The 24831-nt window shown below is 36.7% G+C and overlaps 1 protein-coding gene across 1 annotated transcript in view; it reads right to left on the bottom strand.

Annotated features, from left to right (window-relative positions):
* Positions 1–3278: 3278 nt before the first annotated feature.
* Tg (Transglutaminase) overlaps positions 3279–24831 on the bottom strand; it is a 209076-nt gene continuing 187523 nt past the window's right edge. Inside the window, exons 7-13 of the mRNA XM_067151446.2 lie at positions 23895–24309; positions 18126–18205; positions 17894–18038; positions 13000–13145; positions 12660–12820; positions 11590–11729; positions 3279–6099 (exon numbers count right to left, since the gene is read on the bottom strand). Of these exons, the coding sequence (XP_067007547.1) occupies positions 5919–6099; positions 11590–11729; positions 12660–12820; positions 13000–13145; positions 17894–18038; positions 18126–18205; positions 23895–24309 (1268 nt within the window). The 3' untranslated portion in view covers positions 3279–5918. The remainder of the gene's footprint in view (positions 6100–11589; positions 11730–12659; positions 12821–12999; positions 13146–17893; positions 18039–18125; positions 18206–23894; positions 24310–24831) is intronic.

Below are 24831 nucleotides of genomic sequence, written 5' to 3' on the forward strand. Positions count from 1 at the left end.
CCGTGAACGTTTAGATAGTGACATCCTTCACTTTGCTTGTGTAACATACATAAGTTTTATTACTTCCACTATCAATGCATGGTATCCTTTTTCAAAGCACTGGTTTTGGTTGTTGTTTGTTTCTGTTTCTTTGAATATACTGTACCTTTAGAACCTTTCACTGATTTTACAACTTGCTTAAAATTAATGTTCACTTTATCAAACCATGTCATCAAAACACAGTTAAGAACTAGTGCAGAAGATAAGCACAATGTAGTAATACGAGCAAGACCTTGTAGCAAGCTCTAAGCCAATATAGTTCAGCTCAGACAAGATCAAGACTGTTGCCAGGCAAAAGTGTGACCAATGATTATAACCAGACTGTCATTCCAACAACTAAGATAAAGAACATTAGCTAGCCAGCTTGATATCAGTTTAAGTAGGTTTCTCTCTCCCCTCCAATTTGTCTCATGGATCTGGGCGAACTATCCAGGAAGTTATGATGAACTACTACACTCGTACTGTCTGATAAGCTCCTCTGAACATCTTTGAAGTTGTCTGACAAACTGTCATACATTTAAATTGCACATTGGGTCCAAAGGTAGGACTTGTGCAAACATCTTGGCTGAGTCCTTGATGACTGAAGTGACTTATTTAAATTTCCAGTGTTATTTTCACCATCCCTAAATAGTAATGATTTTCCAAGCACTGTACAATATGTGGGTTGTACTGAAACACTTTGGCTGTCCTCAGCGCTTTGTTGATCTGGTTCAGGCCCTCCATGATGGCATGACTGGATAGGTTTGCCAACAGAATAGGATCTTGGATAAATTTCCTATTACTCGTGGACTGAAACAGGGGTGTGTGCTTGCTCCAACACTATTTGCATTATATTTGGCTGCCATCTACATGAATCTTCCACAAACAACCCAGGTGTGGAGGTTAGGTATTGTTTCGATGGGGGGCTTTTCAACCTAGTGCAAGACTTTGCTCCCGGAGGCTCACCTAGGTTACAAAGGTAACCAAAATGTTGTGTGCAGATCATGCTGCATCACCTACACTCACACCAGAGTAATTGCAACAGTCAGTTAAGAGCTACAAGAGTGCATGTGATCATTTTGGTCTCACCATTAACGTTCAAAAGACCAACGTCCTGGCACAACCTTCACCAGGCACAAGCCTTCCATATTTCAACATCTCCATCTCAGATACTCCACTGGAGCAGATAGATCAGTTTTTTGTATTTGGGTAGTATCCTGTCTGTAAGCAAGATGTACAAATAGAGAAGAGAATTGGTGCTGCCCATGCAACATTTGGACGACTTATCACACTGGGTGCTCATGAATAAAGACCTTACCGTAAAGATGAAACTCGTGGTGTACCATGCTGTTGTCATCACAACATTGCTGTTTAGTTGTGAAACTTGGGACCCTTTACCAATGTGACTTGGAAAAGCTTGAGCGCTTCCACCAACAAAACTTTGATCCCTCCTTAGGATCAAAAGGGAAGACAGTGTCACCAACATTACTGATCTTGAGAAAGTGCATGCCAAGAGCACAGAATCGTCCATCAATTGTCATCAGCGTAAGATGGCCATATCCGTCGGATGAGTGATACAAGATTTCCACGCCAAATCCTGTATGGTGAGTTTCTTTCCGGCACCAGACCTCGTGGTGCCCCCATGAGGTGCAACAAGGACCCACTTAAGCACACTATGAAGATGACAGGTCTCAATCCACAAACTTGGGACACGCTTGCTCAAGACCATACAGTTTAGCACCAGATCATCCCTGCTGCTGTCAATCTGTTTGAAGGGGAATAATGCAGATGTGAAGAGGCCAGGAGAGAAGCACGAAAACTCTGTGCAACACAATCATGTCCTCCTCCAACAATTCTGTGCAATCTGTGTGGATGCTTATTCCATGCTAGAATTGGTCTGTTAAACCACCAAACGTACACCTACAGACAGAAGTGAATTAGTTGGAAGAAGACGTTAATTACTCGGAAATGAGTTAAAGCCGCTGTTGCCGACAGTATTTAACAGACAAAATTCAAGTTGGAGAACACTCCAGTTTATACATTCAACATATGCAATGATTTTATATTGAATAAAAATTATTATAATATAAATCTCAATGGGTTGTGATAAACATCTTACGGAGGTTTGATAGATATACCATTATAACATTGTGAGGTGGGTCTAATGATGAGCGTTTTAATTTCATTCCACAGTTCATCTGCTTGCCTCCCTTCAGTCGAGAGTAAGTTAAACTTGTTCTGTACTTCAATTGTGTAATGAAGCTGATCTTATTCACATCAAATTTCTTTATGGCTGCAATTTGTTTTCTGTTGAAAAATCATATTTTATGACTACCATTAGTTGGTGATCAGATTTGCTGTCAGTGCCAAGGTGCATTTTCACTACCAAAACTGAACTCTGCTGTTTCTTCTGACACTGAATATAATCAATTTGACTTCTGTATTCTCTACCCGGTGATGTCCAGGTGTAAAACCACCACCTGGGTTGTTGAAAACAGGTATTAGTGATCCTTAACCCATGTTCATGGCAAAACTGAATTAGGCATAGATATCAAGGATAATTAAATTATTTAATTATCCTTGATATCTATGCCTAACGTCATCTTCAATACGGAACAATAATGAGAGTTGTTACTTGTAAAAATGAATTAGTCTCTCACCAGCATCGTTTTGTTATTGTTTGTTCTCCTAGACCAAGTCACCCAACAAAAAGCAGTTTCAGCACTGGAAAAATATTACTTTATTATAACTATCCACTTGGAAATTGTCGACAGCAGGTTGTATTGTATTGTCAAACAAAACTGCTTCAGTACCTTTCTTGATATTGTTGCTCGTCATCACCCAGCCAAGACTGTAATATGAAGTTATCAGTGTTCTTTTCATGTAGAGTAGCTTTCAATATTTACCTAAAAAATGCATTTGTAATATATAAACAATGATGAATTCCTCAGGTGTACACATCCTCTTCCACCAATGTTGTTAGCGCCTATGGTCTGGGTGGCTTCAGGCCTTCAACCACTAACCAAGTCATAAAGTCAAACAAAACTGCTTCAGTGGTCTGCTAACCTCATAGAAACATGGGAAAATAATTGAGAAGAAAAGAAATATCTGAGATGTTCAACAGCATAGTTACCTATGACAATAAACTTTTGTGAAAATTCAAATGTTTGTAATTAAAAATAATTTTGGGGGAGCTCTTATTCTGTTAATTGTTTTCTTGGTGTATTAGGTTTCACTGTAATAATTTTTCTAATGAATGGCACAACAAATATTTTATTATGAAGACATTTTAATTCTAAAGGCACATAACAGTAAGTAAATATATAAGGATATAAATGCCTTACATATTATATATTGTCAGTCACAAAATATTTTTAAATAATCTCAGTTATAGCTACAATAGCTCGTTTCATTATTTGACATACACAAACACACTTATATTTAAATTTTTCTCTCACTCTTCCTTTCACTCTTTCTCTCATTTAATACACTTTGTAATATAAAATATATAGGATATGTTTTCTCTTTATGTGATAAAATACATTTGAAACTGTAGAACCATTTAAAGTTATTCAACTAGAAATAAATAATTACATTGTAATCATTGAAAGTAGTCAACATATGAACTACAGCAAAACCTAGTTAATGCTGATCCCAATAAGCTGGACTTTGCTTAATCCAAAAGGGAGGGGGGAGAAACTTTATGAAAATACAAGGTTTTAAAAGTAGCTGGAAGTCAACAATAGCATTTATCACACACTCTGTCATGATTAAGATTTGTTGTCATTAATTTGGATCCACACTGTAATCAGTTTCTATTAGGCTACCATAACAAACACATATTTGTATTGTGCAGTACTGAATTTTAATGTGCTATCATTATGTCATATTGAACAGAAATGTAACTCAAGGGTGTTTCTCTACACATGAACAATTATTTGTAACGAAAAAACTTGAAAAATAGTATGCCAGCAGCTAGTATTTGTGCAGAGTAAAGAATCATATAACAAACTGTTTCCAATATTAGAAACATAAAGAGTGAACTGTTAACATTTGTGTTACATGTAAAATGGAAAGAAAACAAAAACAGGAAGTGAGACAAATGAGAAATCTTGCAGAACAAATCCTAGATGATCCTGTGTATAAGTGGTTCATATGACTGTGTTCAAGTGGAATGGCATTGAGATAGGATTGCCATAATTTTTTTCCACAAACCTGCGACAGAAGTATACATGACAAAAATTGGTGGTTTAACAAGAAAAGAGATTCATTTAAAGCAAATATAATATAGGCCTAGAGATAAAATAAACTCTTTTAAAATAAATGCAGCAATTTGTGGTACAGTACTTGTATTTGCAACAAATAAGACCTTATTATGCCAATCATACTTGGCCAAGGTACTTTGATTGTTTTGTTTTGTTTTTTCACTGCACACACATTTATAAAATTCAGTGCAAGACACATGCAACATGCTGATACTGAATGTCAAGAATTGTTCTTACAGATGACAGAGTTAAACTACTCTATAGAAATACAATATTGTGAACCACACACCAACATGCATATCAAGGAAAGAGAAAACAGAATCAAAAATGGTATTCTAAGAAGATCCAGCAATGAGCATTTCTGCCATCTGTTTTGTAACATGAGAGCTATTACTCAGTCAAGGAAGTGAGTATTTGATGGTAGGAGTTTAAATTTATTTCGGTATTGTATCTTACTCTAATAAACTATGTAATGGGTAGATGTAAAAATCCTGGACTTTTGAGGAATTTTACTGAACCTCCCAGGACAATCCTTCTGCCCTTGAATCCGGGACAATGTAGGTTTTCTGGAACATATGGCAGCCCTACAGTCAGAGGAACTGAAATTCAAGCTGTTATGGAGAGACTGGCAAAATAGCTGGGAATAACCTTTATAGTGAGTTCAAGCTAGCTTTCCAGATTTCATAGATAAGTGAATCAAAATTTCTTAGGCCTATACCCTTTAATTGTATCATAATAAACATATTTTGTTGCTGCATACAGAATTTTGGTGCACCATTATTTTTGGTAATTTCAGTTAACCCAGACTTCCATTAATCCAGCCAACTTATCCCCCTAATTAGTACAGTTTAACGAGGTTATGCTGTATTTCCTAGATCATCTGACAGAAAGAAGTATTGCTAATATCTGAAATATAATTTATTACACCAGCCACAAATAAACTGAATCGAACATGCAAATTGAAGAAGCACAAGTTATTTTAGAAAATCAAACTGATAGTGATTATTTTTAAAAACTTGTTTGAATATGTTGATCACACTGAATAACTGAAAAATAAGGTTCTATGTTTTCCTAAGACAAACTGGAAAATATTATTCTTTTTATTCCCTAATTCACACAAATTATTTCAGATACTGTCATTTTTCTGATCTACTTCTGATACTTAAACCTAGTCTTCCTTTCATTAAAGCTTTGTACACTCATTAATTACTAAATCAACTAAGCTAAAATAAATGTGCTACATATATCTTCTTATTCCTCTTCTCTTTAAACCTCAATAAAACATGACAAAGAAATATATTTTCTTTAAAAAGTCTCACAATAGCAAAATAAGTTATTATAAAAACTGTGATGAGTTGTTGTTATTGTAAACAACAAATATACAAACTACAAGATTTATAAATGCAGTCTTCTTTGAATGTCGGCTTTTTTCACCTCTCAGTGGTATTCTTTACTTTATTCAAAGCATACCAGTACTTTGTAGTAATTAAATGCTTGACATAATAACCCTTGAAATTTACTTTGTCACTACAATTTACAGATTATTATGTTCGCAAATCAAACATCATTGAGGATAGCGAAGTACCTAGCTGTCATGGTGCTGCGAGATATATTGCATTCTCGGGAAAGTAAATTTCAAGCAGCATTGCCTGTACCACCATTGACAACTTCTTTTTTAGGTTGTACCATAAAGTTAAGGAAACCATCCACATCGTCTAGCTCCTTGGACACAAACTTGGCTGCAATTGTGCTTCTGCCGTCAAATCTGGATGTTAACTTGAAAGTGGCTGTTGCTTCTCCTCCAACAGGCACAGTTCTGTAACAAACACTGACTTTATAGAGATCTGCTTTAAGTTTTTTCATGTACTGTATTCAATAATTTTTAATCATTACTTAACTTTCTTTATACATAAACACTCTCTAACATGTTAATATGGAGGAAAAAGAACAGTCTTTTAGATGAGGTAATTGAGGGGATTTAGGGCTGGTTTACACGGGTAGAGTAGCGAGGCGAGTCGAGTAGTTAGTAGAGTAGCCACGTTACTCTACTCTACCGCTGTCTGGTAGAGTTGACACTCGTATCGTTCATACGGGAGTAGAGTCATACAGTAGAGTAGAGTACAGTAGTAGCACCATGTCAAGACGTAAGCACATCGTAAGGAAGTGTTTAAAGGCATTTACAAACATATCACTACAAGAGGTTAGTGAAGCGTTAGAAGAAGAAGTAAATGAGGAAAAAAGGGAATGGGTAAGAGGCTGGCTTAGCAGGAGAGATACACTCGGGGCATCGGCATTAATTCTGAGAGAACTTGGCAATTTGGAGAAATATGGGGGGCTCCTTTCCCCAGTTAGACTGTAGTGATGTTTCTATTTCCATTTTTTTATTTTTTTTTTATTTCAGCCAACCTAAATCTTATCCGAATGAAATTTTACAGAATTCATTTCAAAAGTTATAGAGAGAATACTCATTGGCCATCAGTGTGTCGTCTCAGAACCCACGAGTCTCAAAACTCACGAGTATCAAAATTCACGAATTCTAAGAAGAGGATTAGCAAGAATAGGTTTCTCTATCTGGGCCAGTCTCAAACCTCACGAGCAGGACCAGTTCTTCTTTGAATGGATATGTGCCCACCCTACTAGTGATGATGTAGTCGGATATTTTTTAAAAAATCAAATAGCTTCCATCCGGTTATTTAAATAATGGAATAAATAATCAAATGAATTTCAAATATCATTCAGTTATATCGCGTAGAATAATCGGTTGCGTCCTGAATACATTCTTCGGTGTAAGTGTGTCGGATGGATAATCGATTGAATTATGTGAATATATGAAAAATAGAAATACGCCTCTTTTTTTGCAATCCATGAAGTCCAATGCTGAAGACGGCACAAACACTCAGTTCCCGAGCCATAGGAATTAACAAATGAAAGTGAAAATCCCGGCCAGGAGTCGAACCTGGGATTCCCTGGACCCATTGGACCACAGACCAGCATGCTAACCATGTATCCATGCAGCCGGACGACATAAAATTAAAGTAGGTATATTGCCTGCTGCTAGTTAAAATAAATTTTCAGTTGGTAGTAATTACCGGGGCTTAGTTCTATTATGAGGCCAGAAGACGGCATTTACTTATATAAGAAACTTTATTTTACCGATATTAAATATTACGACTGTTAATTCACTCATTTAGTTTCATTAGAGATTAATTTGGTCATGAATCTCATCGCAGGGAAATTAAATTATCTCCATTCCCTTCAGAAAGTGGGCGAGTATGATGAACGGTCTCTGATACGCTTTCCGAAAATAATATGAACTCATGCTCCACACGTATGACTGAGTCATGTACTCCCAGATGCCTTACTTAGCATAGATTAATATATTACATCACGCCCCCACGCGATTACACGATACGCAATGTTATATACTTGTAGTATTGACTACTTGGCTCACCAAATTTATAAAATCATAAATTAAAATGTGTCAGAATTTTATCTGAAATATAGCGAAGTAGCCAATCGCTATCTTTGACGTTCTGTTGCTATATGACTTTAAAAAGACTCCACAGCGCTGATGTTGATGATATTTTATGATGGTGGTTCTTTCCCCAGCCAAGAAAATGTGGAAAGGTTCATTAAAAATAAGTGTTGAAAACAATGACGGAAAGGTGGTGGTGGTGATTACTGTTTTAAGAGGGAGTGCAACTGGGCAGCCATCCTCTATTAATACTAATCAGAGGGAAAAAATGGAAGGTGGCCCATACTTCGAGAAAATGAAGGTTTCGGGCAAAGAAAGACAAGGGCCTTTGCTAAAAAATGTAAGTACCACTGGGGCCCCTTTTAGTCACTTCTTACGATAGGCAGAGGATACTGTGGATGTTACTCTGCCACCCCAACACACAGGGGAAAATAATGGTCGGTGAATGACACAGAGGTGTATTATTATTATTATTATTATTATTATTATTATTATTATTATTATTATTATTATTATTATTATTATTATCAAAACATTTTTCTGTGGTCTTAAAGGTAATATAACGTATTTTTCCTTTTGATATAAAGTTAATGTTAATGGTATTGTGGCCTCAGGAGAGGCCTGGTCAGTGAGTCACCGCTCACCTCACCCCTCCTGCCGTCATCGCAGGCACCTGCTATCCGGAGTCGTGGATTTTGAGACTCATTGGAATATTAATTTAGCTATTAGTTTGCAGTCGTGAGTTTTGATACCATTTGCTACTAATTTTTGCACGTGAGTTTTGAGACGTAACCGGCCATACGTACACTGTAAATTACGCTCGCGTAGGCGTAATTTGCAGTAGCTTCTTCGCCATAAATATCCCAATTACTGATTTTTTTTTTTTCGTTGCTTGTACGGCCCAGGTGTAGAGCTTAAGCTGCTAGATCTGACACTGTACTGTAAACAATAATTATTTTGGATATTCCAAACAATATATGGAAACTATTCAATTTGCTGGGGAAATTACTGTTATTGCTGAAAATTAACGGCAGTGGCAAGTGATATGTAGAAGATCCCTATGTATGTTATTAATATGATTAATGTACACAGTCCTGCACCATTGTATTGCCTAACTTAAACATGTCGAGACACATGATGAACACGCTGTGTAACATTGAAACTTAAGAAATCTTCATATTAAGTGAAAATCCAGCTGACACTTGTTTATATTTTATGTTGCATCTTCGAGTGTAGATGTCTGCGGCACCACCTCCAGACTTCTTGGATCTTCGTATTTTCATGAGTATTTGATTGTATGTACATCGTATTTTTTTTTTATTTTCTGTTTCAGTTCCGTTAACCCAAAACCCTCTTTACCCATTTTCGCAATCAAGTCCTCTTCTGCCGCCCGTCTCATATTCTTATTTCTATAAGTAACGCTGTTTATGTTCCATAAACATTCTTTTTCGCTGTAGAGCTCCACAAATTTGCAAGTTTCTTCTTCCGTCCACTTCATTTTGCCGCCAAATAAACGCTCGACGTAATACCATCGTATGTACACACATGCAAATACAGCAGTCGAATGACGCGTCAGCTGAAAAATCGAACGTCCTCGGACTTCTCCGCCAGCTCTCGGAGCTCGGTTCCGGTGGAGGGGGAAGGATAGTGGTAGAGTTACTTTACCGCAGCGGAAACCCACTCTACTCTACTGCCTACTAACTACTCTACTCTATTTGCTACTATCCCGGTCGTTTACACGATGCTAGTAGCTCTACTATCCACTCTACTCGCCTCGCTACTCTACCCGTGTAAACCAGCCCTTAGGGATTGGAATAACCAAGGGAGATATTCAATAAATTTCCAATTTCTTTGAAATCATTTAAGAAAAGCTAGAAAAACAACAGATAGAGAATCTGCCACCTGGGCAACTGCCCTAAATGCAGATCAGGATTGATTGATTGATTGATTGATTGATTGATTGATTGATTGATTGATTGATTGATTGATTGATTGAATGATTGATTGATTTCCTGAATTGGTAAAAGAGACTAACATCAAATTATTAAATGTTAAACTGTATAAGATATTGTACTGTACATTGATCAATTATTATCATAGTCATTAACAGAAAGGAACAAACAAATGACCAGTCATGTCATATATAGAAATATAAGAATGTACAGATCAGGTTAGGAACATCTTGCTACCATACGTGACAGTAGACTGTCTGGTTGAGGGTTGGACAGCCAATACCAAACTGGACAAAATAAGGGGGAACCAATGGCTGCTGGTGGAAGAGTTCTCCTTTAAACCTTCGAAGAAGAAATGCTGCATTAATTAATCAGAAAGCTGCTAACTTGCAGGTGTGGCAGGAGACTGCTATAGGCTAAGGAAGTAACCCCAATAGAAAAAAGTCTTGATTATGTTGGACTTAGGAAGTCATTAAGAGAGATTTTTAAATTTGTTTTCAATTCAAATAGGAGCCTAAGAACACAAGATTCTCAGCTAAGATGCCAGTCAGCATGAGCCAACCTATGCCAGGTATGATGGCTTACGGCGTGATGATAGGCAGGGCTATGCAATCATGCACCAATCTTAGAGAAGACAGATAACATGAATTGGGACCATCAATATGCTCAGAAAGTGAGAAGAACTAGTGGACTTCGTGGAAGGAAGAAAACTAGCAATCCTCGGCTGAGTGAAACCAAATGGAAAGGTAAAGGGACAAAGAAGTTGAGGAAATAGTACATCATACACAAGCACATTATCATTCTGTTAGTATGTAGGTCAGAGCCAGGAATAGTTTATTATGCATGTTAACAGCATCAAGCTGGAGAGTACATCCAGCAACTGTACGAGCTACAGGCTTGGCACTTTCTTTCTCTGCAGCTGAGGTCAATTATGTCCATTCTAAGAAAGTGAATATTGTTTGAATGATATGTGCCATGCAGTTTCTGGCTGCCTCAAACCAACAAACGTCAAAAAAATATACCATACTTGTGGTATAGTTCCACCTTCAATCTGATGGCAAGGAGCAGCTAAAACTGAGAAACTCAGACAAGAGGTGGATAACTGTCATCCTCTCTATGGCCATGAAATAGTATAGTAGCATGTCAGGTCATGGAGGATTTTTATTAATAACACCAGGGCAGCTACACCAAGCACTTAGGAATCAATATTGGCAGCAACAGTCTACACTATCCGACTAGAATTGGCCAACAGAAGAAATTCCAGCCTATACTTCACAATCTTGGCCTCTTTGGAACACCCTTAACAGGATAAAAACCAGAATGCCATGAACCAAGGGTGCACACAAAAGATGGGGCTATATACAGAATGGTAATTGTGGCTGGTGCAGTTCAAGATCTTGAGAATCTATTTAACTGTCCAAACTGCCCTGTGGAAACTCAACTTGAAAACTTGATTACAGTCAGTGATAAAGCTACTGTAGCTGCTTCATACATTTGAGGATACTTGGATACGATCATCATGTAGCTTCATGTCTGATATGCTCATCTCGTTATGGTATCCCATGCACTTGCTACTCATATTGTCAAGAAATTTTGTCTCTTCTGAATGAAAATTTAGAATGTTTCTGTCTGCGACATTGTACATGTAAGCAGTGAACACTAATATCACAGGTCCTTTGCTAGGCCAATGTGCTACACTCACTAGTGGATGGCAGTGTATGAAGGCTGGAATGCCTAATCATAAATTAATTACCTTTTGAGAGAAACTTGAAAGTTATAATGCAGTAATGTAAATTGATCCTTCATCCTTGGTCCAGCAACCTGTCTCACGTTTTTCTTTTAGGAGACAGTTTCCTGAGATATCAGAATATCAACTTACTGTGGAAGTTTGATTTTAAGCTGTGATGCAAGACCAGGTCCTTCAATCATGAACTGTGCTTTCTTCAGAGGAATTGGCAGTGGATTCTTGAGAGTGGCTGTTGCAGAGAACTCTTCTCCTTGAATGGGCTCGCCATCGATCTGTTGTAAAAGAGAAAAATAGAAACCATTCAAGTGGAGTTAAAGGAATGTAGTAAACCAACAATAGTACCTAAAATAGCTTTAGTTAGAAATGAACCATATAAGGATCCATTAGCAATATCAAGAGCCAACATTGCAAAGACATCTGAGTGATGATACATCACTCATGGCGTCACTAGCTACAATTACCAGCTTGTGATATTTGAGTATAAAATATCTGAGAATCTGAGCTACATAATGAAAAAAATAGCATAAAGTATAGTTTTAATATTCTGATGTCCAACATGGTGTTATTCAAGTCCTTTATAATTAGATCCCTCTTTATGCAAGTGCACATGATTGGAATGCTACAATGATCATTTTTGTTTTTCAGATAATATACTACAGAATGTTTATGTTACTTCTTTTTTCAAATTCAACTACATTTGTTTAAATTGGTAGATACATTCATTATTTCTATGGTTCAGAAACTATAGCTCCTATAAGTTTGAAAATTTTGCTCATTTCAATATTTATTTTTTATAAAGATACTTTTATTCAAAAGAAATGTTGTTGCTAGTTATAAAAGAAATTATACTTTTCTCTATATTTTGGGAATGAGTAATCTTCAAGAAGTTTTATTTACAATCATACTTAAGAATTTATAAAATAAATAATAAATTTTAATAAACGGCCTGGAAAAGTCTCAGCCTTTCTCACTACCGTACTGTACTGTACATAAAAACATTCAAGTTTTTCAAGTGTTTTTTGATGATGAGATTATCAAATTATGAAAAACTAGTGCTGCTGTAATCAAAGCAGCAGCACATCCAAATTGCATAGCAATCAAATATTAAATGAAGTGTATGTAAGTATTTTATGTGGAAAAAATGGAAAAACACACTATATGAATAAAGCAAACAACACCGTTTTCAAACAGTGTATTAGTACCTTGATTTTGATGTCGGGCTTTCTTACTCGGAAGTCGTCCTGAGCAAAGTACTCATAATTGGTGTCCTGAACAGTAGCCATACATGCAATATTGAAAGCACACTGGTCTACTAGACGTTTATAATAGTCATCATATGACACTTCAATTCGGATCTCCTCCACTGAAAGGAGAAGAATGTACATATTAAATATTGAAAATATATTTCCAAACAATATGAGAAGTTGTCTCACTCGATTTTTGTAAATGTTTGATATTCAATAACATTTTACACCTGTTATCTCTTGACAGATAAATCCCTCAATGATTTCTACCAATTAAGAATAAATGAAAGATACTTACCCATTCCAGCCTTGATGGTACGTTCAAAATGCTCCTTGCGAACAGGGTCCTTGACTTTACCATAATATGTGACTGTGTCAACTCGTATCACTGCTGTTACTGTATGGTCTTTTGAATTGCTGCGGTTCTTCATCACCAACACCACACTGAAGCAAAAAAAAAAGAATACAAATAATAAAAAATGTACAAACAAGTAACAATTCAAGTCATCTAGTCTTAAAGAGAGACTATGATATGAAAATTGATATTTCCAAGACTAAAGTGATGTCAGCATAAACTAAAGAGGCTTGAATGTCAGTTCTGGAATACAAAATTTGAACAGGTAAATCATTTCAAGTACAGTGATCCCTTGATTCATTCAGAGGTGCCAACTATTACAGATTGTCAGAACAGAATACATGACAGATACGTGTTAAGCCCCACATCATCACAAATAGGTCCCTCATCAATTACATTATCAATACTGTATATTTGACACTTTCTTTGTAGCCACACTTCTGAAATAATTATGAATTGTGACTGGCAAGATTTGATGCCAACCTGATGTTATGAAATGCACTGCCTGCAAGATGTTGATTTTCATTTCAGCTCTCTTTCCTTTGTCTTTGAGACACACAGCTCTTTAGACAAGCTGCTGCCTGTAACACTGCTGACAGCACTTTATAATGCCTACATTTAATGGGTGCAGAATGCTAGTGGTATTGGGGGAAGGAACACAATTTTTAGGTTAAAAAGGAATGCAAGGTCCTTTGAATGGGCAGCACAATTGTCTATAAACAGAATTATATTCCTCCCCTAATCCCCATGAAAGCATCCAGACCATGAAGAAATCCTACAAAAATGTCAGCTTTGGTGTTGGAAGAATATTGAACAGGTAACTTAGATGTTAAACTCCCACAGTCTGTTGAATTATTTAATTCTTCTTCCAGGTTGAACTGTGTTGTTGTTTTATGTACCTTGCATACAATTTGCCGAAGTTTAGAATACATTGCAGTATTCTTTGTCAACGCGACTAAAATACCCCAACTCAATCTAAGGTAATCCAGTCTCCCCATGCAGCTGTCTTGACATAGAATACCGCAATGTATTTGATATGTTGGCAAACTCTACACAAGGTACACATAAAACAACATGGTTCAACCTGGAAGAAGAACTGAATAATTGTACTGGTAACTTAGAAATGTTTTTGAAACACCTGGGTTTCTGAAACTTTCCTATAACAATAGGCACACACTTATCAGGATCTGTCACTGTTGTAACACAAAAGAACAGACATATGATCTTTTGGTCTCTTCCCACCATGGCATGATGGTTAGTGTACAGTCTGGAAGATGCTAGTAAAAGACCATTTCATCCGCATTGTAAATGTCTCAGAGTTTGTATTCCTCGAACAGTGCCGGTTGGTTTTCCAGCCACAGTTCCGTACTTGATATATCTACAGCAGCACTCTCGCCTTCTAGCTTTTTGTATGCTAGCCCATGCTCACTACTTGAAGCGGGAGATCCACCTGTTAGAAGCTGAGAAATTCTTGAAGTTCATTCTTTCTACAACCTTGAAGGCTTTCTCTCATAAGATGCTGCCATTCATAGGAATACCTAATGCTTGAGCTTGCTGATACCAAGCAAAGAGTACAACTTCCAACTTGCTGTATACAGATTCTTTCCCAGTCTTTCTTTTCTTCACAGATATTCCATTTTTCTGTTTGATCATGTATTTCATGTTTCCTATGCACAGTGTAATTGAATGTTGATGGTGTAAACCCAGTTGTTTTCAGAAGGATTTTTCTCAACTTCTTCAATAATTCAAAAGTCTTTCTTCCAAGGTTCTGAAGTGCCTAAACGATTGCAGCATTCTGAATAACACAAAAATTCCACAACATACGACTATTCAATAACAACTATACATGACAAACGCACTAGAGAAATGAAGTACTGTACTGTAAGAACATAAACTACGTCCCCAATCTCACTTGCCTTGGATACTGCAGCTCGAAACTTGAAATTTACATTCAATCTTAGACCCTGACGTGAAGTAAGCTAAATGTTTCTGGAGCACACACTGCAGCTTTAGGCTGCAAATACAAACAAACTGAACATTTGGCTTACTCTGAGTACACGTTCGGAACTTGAAGCCGTAGTAGGCTGCACAGTCAAGTGAAATTTACAGTAGCCAATAAAACATCATGCACAATTTCCCAAAAGGCAATACTATATGTAATGAGTAACTTTTCAATAACCAATAAAAATTCATGCCTGTTGGATGTGGGATAACTCTGTGCCTGGCTATTGGCCTACCAGTATATCAGATATTGAGAGAGGGAGACAGAATAGGTGAGTTTGTATAGCGATATGACAACTGATCAGGGTTTAGAGTTCATTGGATCCTAAATTAATGAACAACAGATCTGGGAAAAACAATACATTGAGGAACAAGAAATTGAGTTTTTTTTTTTACCCAGATTGTATTGGATATGTTCTCGGGACTGCAGTTATGAACAACAGATCTGGGAAGATGGTAGTTCCACGAACAATGGATCAAGGTTCCACTGTACTTAGGATGTGTACCTTTTCCAGGATGATTGTATAGTAAGTGAAATTGAATCAAGGTGTAGCAAAGCTAGTAGCAGCTGCAATCAACAGTATTCTGTAAAAAGATAAATGTGAACCACACATGAAATTATCCTTACATCACTCTGTTTTTGGGCAGACTTTGTTGCATGTAAATGAAAGCTGGATGGACTCAGAATATTTTATTCATGAACTGGAAGTCACAGATATGAAAATACTGAGCAATTTGGTTGTACAGTATGGGTCCTCTAGCTATAAGCTGGCATTTGTTACCTATGTTCTGTACATTAACTGAGGCCATGGTAGCTTCTTTCCTAGTCCCAACCTCTTCCAATCTCACTGTTGCCAAAAACCTATATAAGTTAATGTGATCTTGAACAAAAAGCAAAAACCAGAAAAAGGTTAAAACAATATAGTCCTGCTAATCCAAACTAATTGGGACCAGGGCCTGTTCAGATTGGCAATTTTTTTGGATTATCGTAAATATTTTCTTCTAAAATCCAACATTAATTGCAACTATGAAGGGTGGCCTGCAATAATCAAACAGAAATCACTGACTTTGTAAAGAGAAATATCTAGTGAGTGATATTTTTGAAACATTATGTTTTATTAATTTCTGTGTTACCAAACACTTTGTTCCTTTTATTCACTTTGATTTCTGTCTCAAAATAGTATTGCAATACAGATTTCATACATGGATTATAAAAATAATTTTTATTCATAAGCGCACTTTCTCATTTCATTATAACTTTGGTACTTCAAAAACTTTAGTTTGGATTAACAAAGATTTTGCATTGTCAGATATCAGATTTGCAGGACTCTACTGTAAATGTTTAATGGCTCTTCAACAAGTACAGGGACTTTCAGACTGAATGTGCAAAGGCATATTGGTTTATACTGATAATGTATGTACGGGTTATGTATCTGTACACTACCGAACACAGAACGTGATAAATTGAAAATTTGTTAAGTCACCAAGTACAAGCGCAACAAAAAAGGAAGAAGCATGTCATCAATTACAGAGATTTCTTGGCTAGTTGATACACAAAAGCAAAAGTTTATCGACACTTTTCCAAAAGAACAACTTTATATGACTATTTAGCTCATGGCTCCAAGGACCAGTCTGGTAAATGAATGTCACAAACTTCAGCCAATCAACAGCTGTCTATCACCACAATATTATTTTTAAATGATCATTTTTGTATTAACGTCACTACATGCTCTTCTTTTTATATACCAAATCCATCAGAATAGTGTACTGACACGTCTTCAATAAAACAATCACAGACCACACAATTAACAGGATGTAACGGTGTTATTTTGATAAAACCATCAGCCGACAGCGTATTAAGAGGAACACAAACACCCTGTCCCCAAGCCAGAGGTATTAACCATACAGAGTTAAAAATTGCAGCCTAGCCTAGAATCAAACCTGGGGTCCTCTGAACCAAATATTTGCTACAAATATTAGAGGGCATTCAACCTGTGCAGGTTATTGTAAATAAAGATTTTTTTGTGAATAAATTAATTCCATCCCCTGGTCTATCGAGACTGGACAGCCGAAGTAGGGGATTGCCTGTAGGAGTGAAGTACAGTGGGGACTTCGAGGTCCCTGGGACTGCTGCAGCAGCTCTGAAGGCCTTGCAGAAACTTTAAAAAGTGGTGGCAAAAGGTGCTCTGGTTAAGACGCAGCAGGTCATTATGCATGTTAAGTGGAAAAAAAAACAAACAAACAGCAATGTAAATTTAAATCTTATAGCAGTTGTATAGTATTATTTGAAGCGAATCCACACACTGTATATGAGTTAATTATGTGGAGTTGATTATGAGAAGAATTTTGTAAATAATATAAATTTATTAAGGATGAGCTGTGTGTTTTATAGAAAAGAAGTCTTAGTGTAAATTGTATAATACTGTATTTTAGGAAAATTTCTTCGTTTCCTTTTTAGTTTAAAATTTAGTGCTTGATGATAATGTATTCTTGTGTATCATTTGCCACTAAGGTAGACACCTCTCATTTGCAAATAAAGTGATTTTGATTTGATTTGATTTGATTGTTCTAAATGTTGCTTATCACTTTCTTAACATAATAGAATTATGCAAGTTTATTGAAGTGTCACTTAAACAAATGTATATCAAGGAGTAAAACAAGGTACACTGGTATGCTAAGATATGAAGTTCTGGATTTATTCATTTGTACACAGGTTTGATAAGTGCTCATAGGGGACATTATCTCATTATCTCATTATCTCAAGCAATTTAAAGAAACAGGAGTTACAAGAAAAATTAGGCATACAGTAATTTACAATCAATTGATTTGTGTTTACCTAAAAGGTGACCCAATCACGATGTCATCTCTGAGTTCGAAGTTGAAGTGAATGTCATTGAAGTCTTCATTCAGATAGTAACGGCTGAAGAGAGATTCGCTCTGTCTCAGGGCTTTCAACATAGCTGCACGCTCTTCTTCACTCTCTGAAAGAAAATAATGTTACTTTAATTTTGTCCTAAATGGTACTTGTTAAGAGTAAAATTTCTAGAGAAAATGAAAAAGAAATTTACTTTCAGGATATTTGTAGCTGCTTGTTATATCTTCTCGTTCCCATTTGCCAACTGCTTTGGTGCTGATGAACTGGCCAATGCTAGTAACACAGAAATAGTGAAATATTATTATGAGGGTTTTAGAGTAACAATTTATTTTTAAAATGATACTATACATTTTTGAATAAACAATGTTAGTGTGAACTATTTTTTTTCATGCTCCTTACTCTGATATGTAAGGAGAACATCAATATTTCCAGCATCAAATATAACAATGGTAATGATATACACCATAAATTGTATAAGACAAAGAAAATCTCATCTTCCTTTGACTACTCAAACATTTAGAATATCGTAGTAGTACAAATAATAGCTACTGTGACTCTTTGGAATGGGCTAATTCTTTTATCACTGTGAACCATTTCAGGATCTACTTTAAATGGTCAGACAAAATTGTGCCTTGACCTACTAACATTCCATCATAACTAAGTCAGTATATCCTAGATCTTCAAGACATCCTCTATCAAACAGTTTCTTCTTTAATTTTCACTTTACCAGATTAATGTCTTTGTCATCACAAGCCTGATTCTGCTATCTATTTATTTGTGATCAAAACCTACTATTTCACCTTTAGTAATATAACACTTCAAATTGGAATTTTATTTCTTCTGTATATGTAATATTTTCACAAGTGCAGACACAATTTTCCAATATAGATATCTATACTCTTCTCTTAAAGGTTTTCCATGCATAGGCTAGTCTGCATTTAATTTTCAATCCAAGTATTTTTCCATTGGAAGAAAAATTCATCTACTTTCCTTAACTTGAAAATCACATTGTCTTAATTTGCAAGAGTAAGGTATAGTAACTGTGATGTGAGTATTTATTTTGGGAACTGCTTTCAAATAATCCACTTTTCACCTTTCAAGGTACCATATTAACCCACTGAGCCCAGCATATTTGTTAGATTGAAACTGCATTGGGACTAGGATTATTTTGAAGGAAATATAGTGACGCTTCTCATGATGAGAAATTTCTTATTTACAAGAACATTAAAGAGTTAATGAATTCAACATATTATGAAATATTATAAAATTCTTCTCAGTAGTTGAAAAGTGCGTGGTAAGCCTCAAAACACTGTTCCAAATGCAATGGAACCTGACAATTTTAGCAGATCCACCTCACTTCAGCTCTCTTCTTGTGTTTTATGCTAAGTTTACTGGCTTTTTCTTTTCTTTACGTCGCACCGACACAGATATGTCTTATGGTGACAATGGGATAGGAAAGGCTTAGGAATTGGAAGGAAGTGGCTGTGGCCTTAATTAAGGTACAGCCCCGGCATTTGCCTGGTGTGAAAATGGGAAACCACGGAAAACCATCCTCAGGGCTGCCGACAGTTTTACTGGCTTTGCAGTGGGTAGAATAAGAGTAGGAAAATGAATCCATTTCCTAGAGTTCAACCTAATGGGGTCATCAGCCAGTGAAATCTCCCTGAAATTCTCTGCACTGGAAGATTAACATGACGAACTATACACCCACATAGAGAAGATTACCGGAAAAGAAGAATTATCTTTGTGGGCATGTGACACGAATTCACCCCACAAGACTGACCAACCGCATCATTACCTTCTTTCAGTAGAAGAAAACCAAAGGGGCTTGCTTCAGTGAGGTGGATAGAGGGCTTGAAAAAGTGGGAATTACACATAATGACATCCAGGAGCATGTCCCACTTACACATTAATGATGGACTACGTTAATTAATGTAGTTTTGTATTGGTGCATGGGTGACTGGCTACGTAAATTAACGTTTTCTCCTATTGCTTCATTCTTGTGTGATTTTATCCTATTCGCTGTTTATTAATCAAAATATTTCATATTGTTTACAAACTAAAGTCTTTATTGATTGGAATTTAGATAGATATATTCTTTCCTTGACTAAGCTTTTGGCACAGGAAGTGTGGTTTCATAACACTCAGTACCGTGTGACTGAGTGTATTGTCTGGTGTCAGCATGGCGCGCCGCAGCAAAGACAGCTTGAACGATGATGAAATATTTGGGGAATTGCATGCTGATAGTTTATCTGATGTCCCTAGTGATTGCAAAAGTGTGAGTATTAGTGATTGTGAAGATGTGTGTTCGTCAACATCAAAATATGCACGCGAAAGTGAAAGTGCGACATTCAGTTCAGACGAGTCTGTTGACGGCGACAATAATACGAGTAAAGATGCCAGTGATAGTAGTGACAGTGAGGTTGATGGATGGACAAATAAAGATGAAAACAGAGTCCTAGAACCGTTTACATGTATTTATATTTCATCCTACTTCTCATGCTAGGTGTGCTTCTGTTGCCGGTCCACAAGAAAGAATGGAGTAGCGCGCACCTGGATAACAATGTGTTAAGAAGAAACTTCAAGCAACCATGGTTTCCGAGACAAGCCAAAATTAAAAACTGGAATGGCATGGATGCAGGAGAGGAAAGAACGACACTGAGAATGCATATGGAAGTATTGGACAGACATCAAAGTCAGAAGTAGCCAGTTGAAATGACATGGTCCAAAGTTGGCCGATACGACATGAATTAATAATAATTATCAGAACAAGAATTTCTTGGATAAACCATTAAAAATTATTTAAAAACAGGCCAGGCCTCCTTGTGTTGATGATATCAAATCTCATATTTATCTGAATAATATTCAATTCCATATTTTTAGAGAAAGACCCCGGTAGTGGCAATTCTTTTTATTTGCCTTGTGTCATACTGACTCACACAGGTTTTATGGCTATGATGGGATAAGACAGGGCTGTATCTACAAAGAAAGTGCCGAGGCCTTAATAAAGGTGCAGCGGCCCAAGCATTTGGCTGATGTGAAAATGGGAAACCATGGGAAACCATCCATCAGGGCTGAGAACATTGAGATTTGAACCCACTATCTTCCTAATGCAAAGCTAAAATGTCTTGAAATGTGTAGCCAAATCACTTGGTGGCAGTGGTGATTCAGGACTGAAAGTCCTCATATTATTCCATATTGTAAGCATAGGTGATGATGTGAACAGGTAATTCAGAACATTGTAGGTATGGTACTGGACATCAAGTATCTTGTCCACTACTGCTCTGTAGGATCCTTTTTTTTTTTGTTTTGTTTTACAATTTGCTTTATCAGATCAAAAATTGGATGTATGGCTTTTCAGGCGTTTGCTCTATTAACCAGCATTTCGTCTTAGGTCTGACACTAGACTCGTCAGAGTGGGATGTGTCAGACCCTACCCACTGATGCTGGGGTGTATGCAGGTGAACTTATCAGAAGCTACTTATGTAGCACAGTCTGATAACTGCATACGGGAGATAAAACTCCACAGTGGAATTAATGCCCGCCTAGCAATTCCAAATGGTAATACTAAATTCCCATGAAGGGAATTTAGTATTACAATTTGCTTTATGTCGCACCGACACAGATAGATCTTATGGCGATGATGGGATAAGAAAGGCCTTAGGAGTTGGAAGGTAGCGGCCGTGGCCTTTTAAGGTACAGCCCCAACATTTGCCTGGTGTGAAAATGAGAAACCACAGAAAACCATCTTCAGGGCTGCGGACAGTGGGGTTTGAATCCACTATCTCCCGGATGCAAGTTCAAAGCTGCGCACCCTTAATCACACAGCCAACTCTCCCGATCTGTATGATCCCACATAATAATAAATAATGTTATCGGTTTTTCAACCTATCTACTACTTTTACAGATTTTGGAGATGCCAAGGTGCTGGAATTTTGGCCCTCATGTGTTCTTTTACGTGCCATAAATCTATCAACACAAGACTGATGTACATAAGTACCTTGAAATATAGTAGTGGTGATTGGGAATTAAAAGTACGGGGACAAAAAAATATACAGACAACAAACAGTACCCGGGTTTATGGAATTTAGCATGGCGGGGGGAGGTATATACATCAAGACTAAAAAAAGGCCACAAAATGGTTTTTGTATGCTCTCGCAGCAAATTTCGACAGAGTCCAGACTATAAGTAAAATTCTTTCAAGAATAAATTTACTGTGTCTACCTATTCAATACAGACTGATGAATGCATGCGGTAAGGTGGTGAATAATACCTCAGTGTTTATGACCTTAGCAAAAAAATATAGCCATGGTACCCTTCCTCATAGCACAGGCAAAGTCTCCACTATTTGCTGTGGTGCTATACAAATCGGTTATCTGGGACGAAGGACATTTTGTGAGTATTTCTGCTAATAATTTTGGTAATGATTAAAGAAAGTAAAGAATTGTCTGATAAGATAACAGGGCTTGTACAAATGACTTTTTTTTAAATTCCTAGTTTCAGCCAGCTAAAATGAAATAAAAATGTAATATTTTCTCCAAAAAGTGGGGGAGGCGACTGCCCCCCCTCGCTCCCTCCGCCCCTACTGTCGAAATACCACTGGACTGAGTTAGGATCGAACCTGCCAACTTGGGCTCAGAGAGCCAGTGCTCTACCATCCGAGCCACACTGCTAGGCACGTTGGATTATCACTTTTCATTGTTTTATCAGTTCCTTATTTTTCAAAGGGAACCTACAAGTAAAGCAAAGTACGCCTACTGTACTGTTACAAATACAGGTAACACAACTCTGCTAATCACCAAGAACTGTATACTTTACTAAAAAACTTATCTGAAATATGATACATCCTTTGTATTCTTTCAACTGTTTGTGCAGTTGTATGCCCCTCACACATACAACCTAATTTATGCAGTTATTTTATTCTATCTATTAAAAGTAATGCACTGTAAGTAAACAAATCTATATAGAGGGTGCTTAAGTATGGCATTGCTATTTTGGCTTGGCACTACCCAGATCTAGATCGTTGGAGATAACCCACTTCAAACTAATATTACCAAGCACAGTATGGATATATATTAGCAAAGAGCATATAACAATGGAAGCAAAGAATCTCTACACAAATCACAAATGGAATTCATTCTGCCATCTATTGAGAGAAAGTTGAATTACGCAGCGAAGTGAAGCAATGGAAGAGTTCCTTGGCTCGGACACGAGTTAAGTAGCATAGAGAAGCGTCATACTAGCACATGCAAAATGATGATTTAATAAATAGTGCACTATAGGATTCCTTATCATTTTTACTACACCCCAGTGTTCCCAACAGTCATTTTTCCTTATATTCAGATGTTCTACTTAATTTTTTTTTCCAAAACCCTTATCTTCTAATGATAGTTTTCTAAAATAAGTGTATGTGAGTTGGAAAAAAAATAAATAGGAGTAGCTTTATATTTAAATTCATTGAACAGTTTAAATACATTTTATGTTGTTGCAGAGTAAAACAACATTTCCTTTCTTTTTTTTTTTTTCAGTACCAGTAATTCAGAATTAATCTTAAATTTGTTCATTATTATAACCCGATCTTTTGACCTACTGGTCGCATGTAATCAAGTTTTCTATTTTCAACATTATACATTTCTGTTTCCTTAGCGATGATGTGCAGCCAATTCTGCAGAGTGAGTTACTTCCTCTTTGGTCTTGCTTGAATTGCTTTCCCCTGTGCAAAATCTGTTTGTATGGATTCAGTGTCACCTGCCCTTGTTGAAATTCACCTAAAGCACAGTATGGATTAAGTTGATTCTTTTGTACAGTGATCAGTTGCTTTTCATGAAATAGTCCAAAATATTATAATAATAATAATAATAATAATAATAATAATAATAATAATAATAATAATAATAATAATAATAATAATAATAATAATAATAATAATAATAATAATAATAATAAATTTTATAAGACTTACCCAAGCATATCCTTACGGAGCAATTTCAATGGCTGTGTTGGTCCTGCATAACGCCAGAATACTTTGTCAGCATTCACTTCTGCAAATACAAAGCCACCATCGTAAGGCCTGAGTACTTCGCCTTGCTTAACAGCTACGACAGATGCTGGTCCACAACGGTACATCTCATCACTTAACTCCTGTGGGGTAGCATCTATGGCCTGCCAGCCTCCATATTCTCCTCCTTGGTACAAATCAGGCCTCTCCATCCATGCTTCATTCCACAGATGATAGTTCCATACTGAATCACTGTTAAGTTCCTCCATGACCTCACCTTCCTCGTCTATAAAGTAGTCTACTGTCAAGCTGTTCTGGGTATCATGAGCAGAGGAGAAGGTAGTTACTGGACGGCAAGGAATACCCAGCGCACGGCAAACTGTAATACAACAGAAAGTAAATCAGAAAAGTAATAGAATATCCCTTTCAGACCGTGTACGCACAATTGTGCGGGTTCATATTTTATTTATGTCTGAGCTTATTTGATGTTTTCTTGGCACTAGACCAGACTGCAGTGCTTGTGCGGGACACATAGCATGTACTTCAGCTGTTTTTATTTAGTACTTGACCACCAGGGGACAGGAAGAAGAGTTTAAAAATACAGTTCATTAGCAAGATGGTGGGAAGCAGTAATGCCTAAAGTAAGTATTTATTTATTGCATTCATATTAATCTAGAAGCTTTACTGAATATCAGAATATAATCAATGAAGTATGTAAATTGTGTAGCAAATGTAAATTGTGAACTTACAAGATCGTACGTAATACCATGAGGTTTTGAATGTTGATACGCACATATGTGTGGGCTAGGTTTTCTTACAGGCAATGCATGCAGGAATGCTGGGTGCTGTCACAAAAAGGACTGTGAAAGCAAAACTCGTACTCTACATGAGAAATGTAATG

The sequence above is a fragment of the Anabrus simplex genome, chromosome 7, assembly GCF_040414725.1.
Source record: "Anabrus simplex isolate iqAnaSimp1 chromosome 7, ASM4041472v1, whole genome shotgun sequence".
Taxonomy (NCBI): Eukaryota; Metazoa; Arthropoda; class Insecta; order Orthoptera; family Tettigoniidae; genus Anabrus; species Anabrus simplex.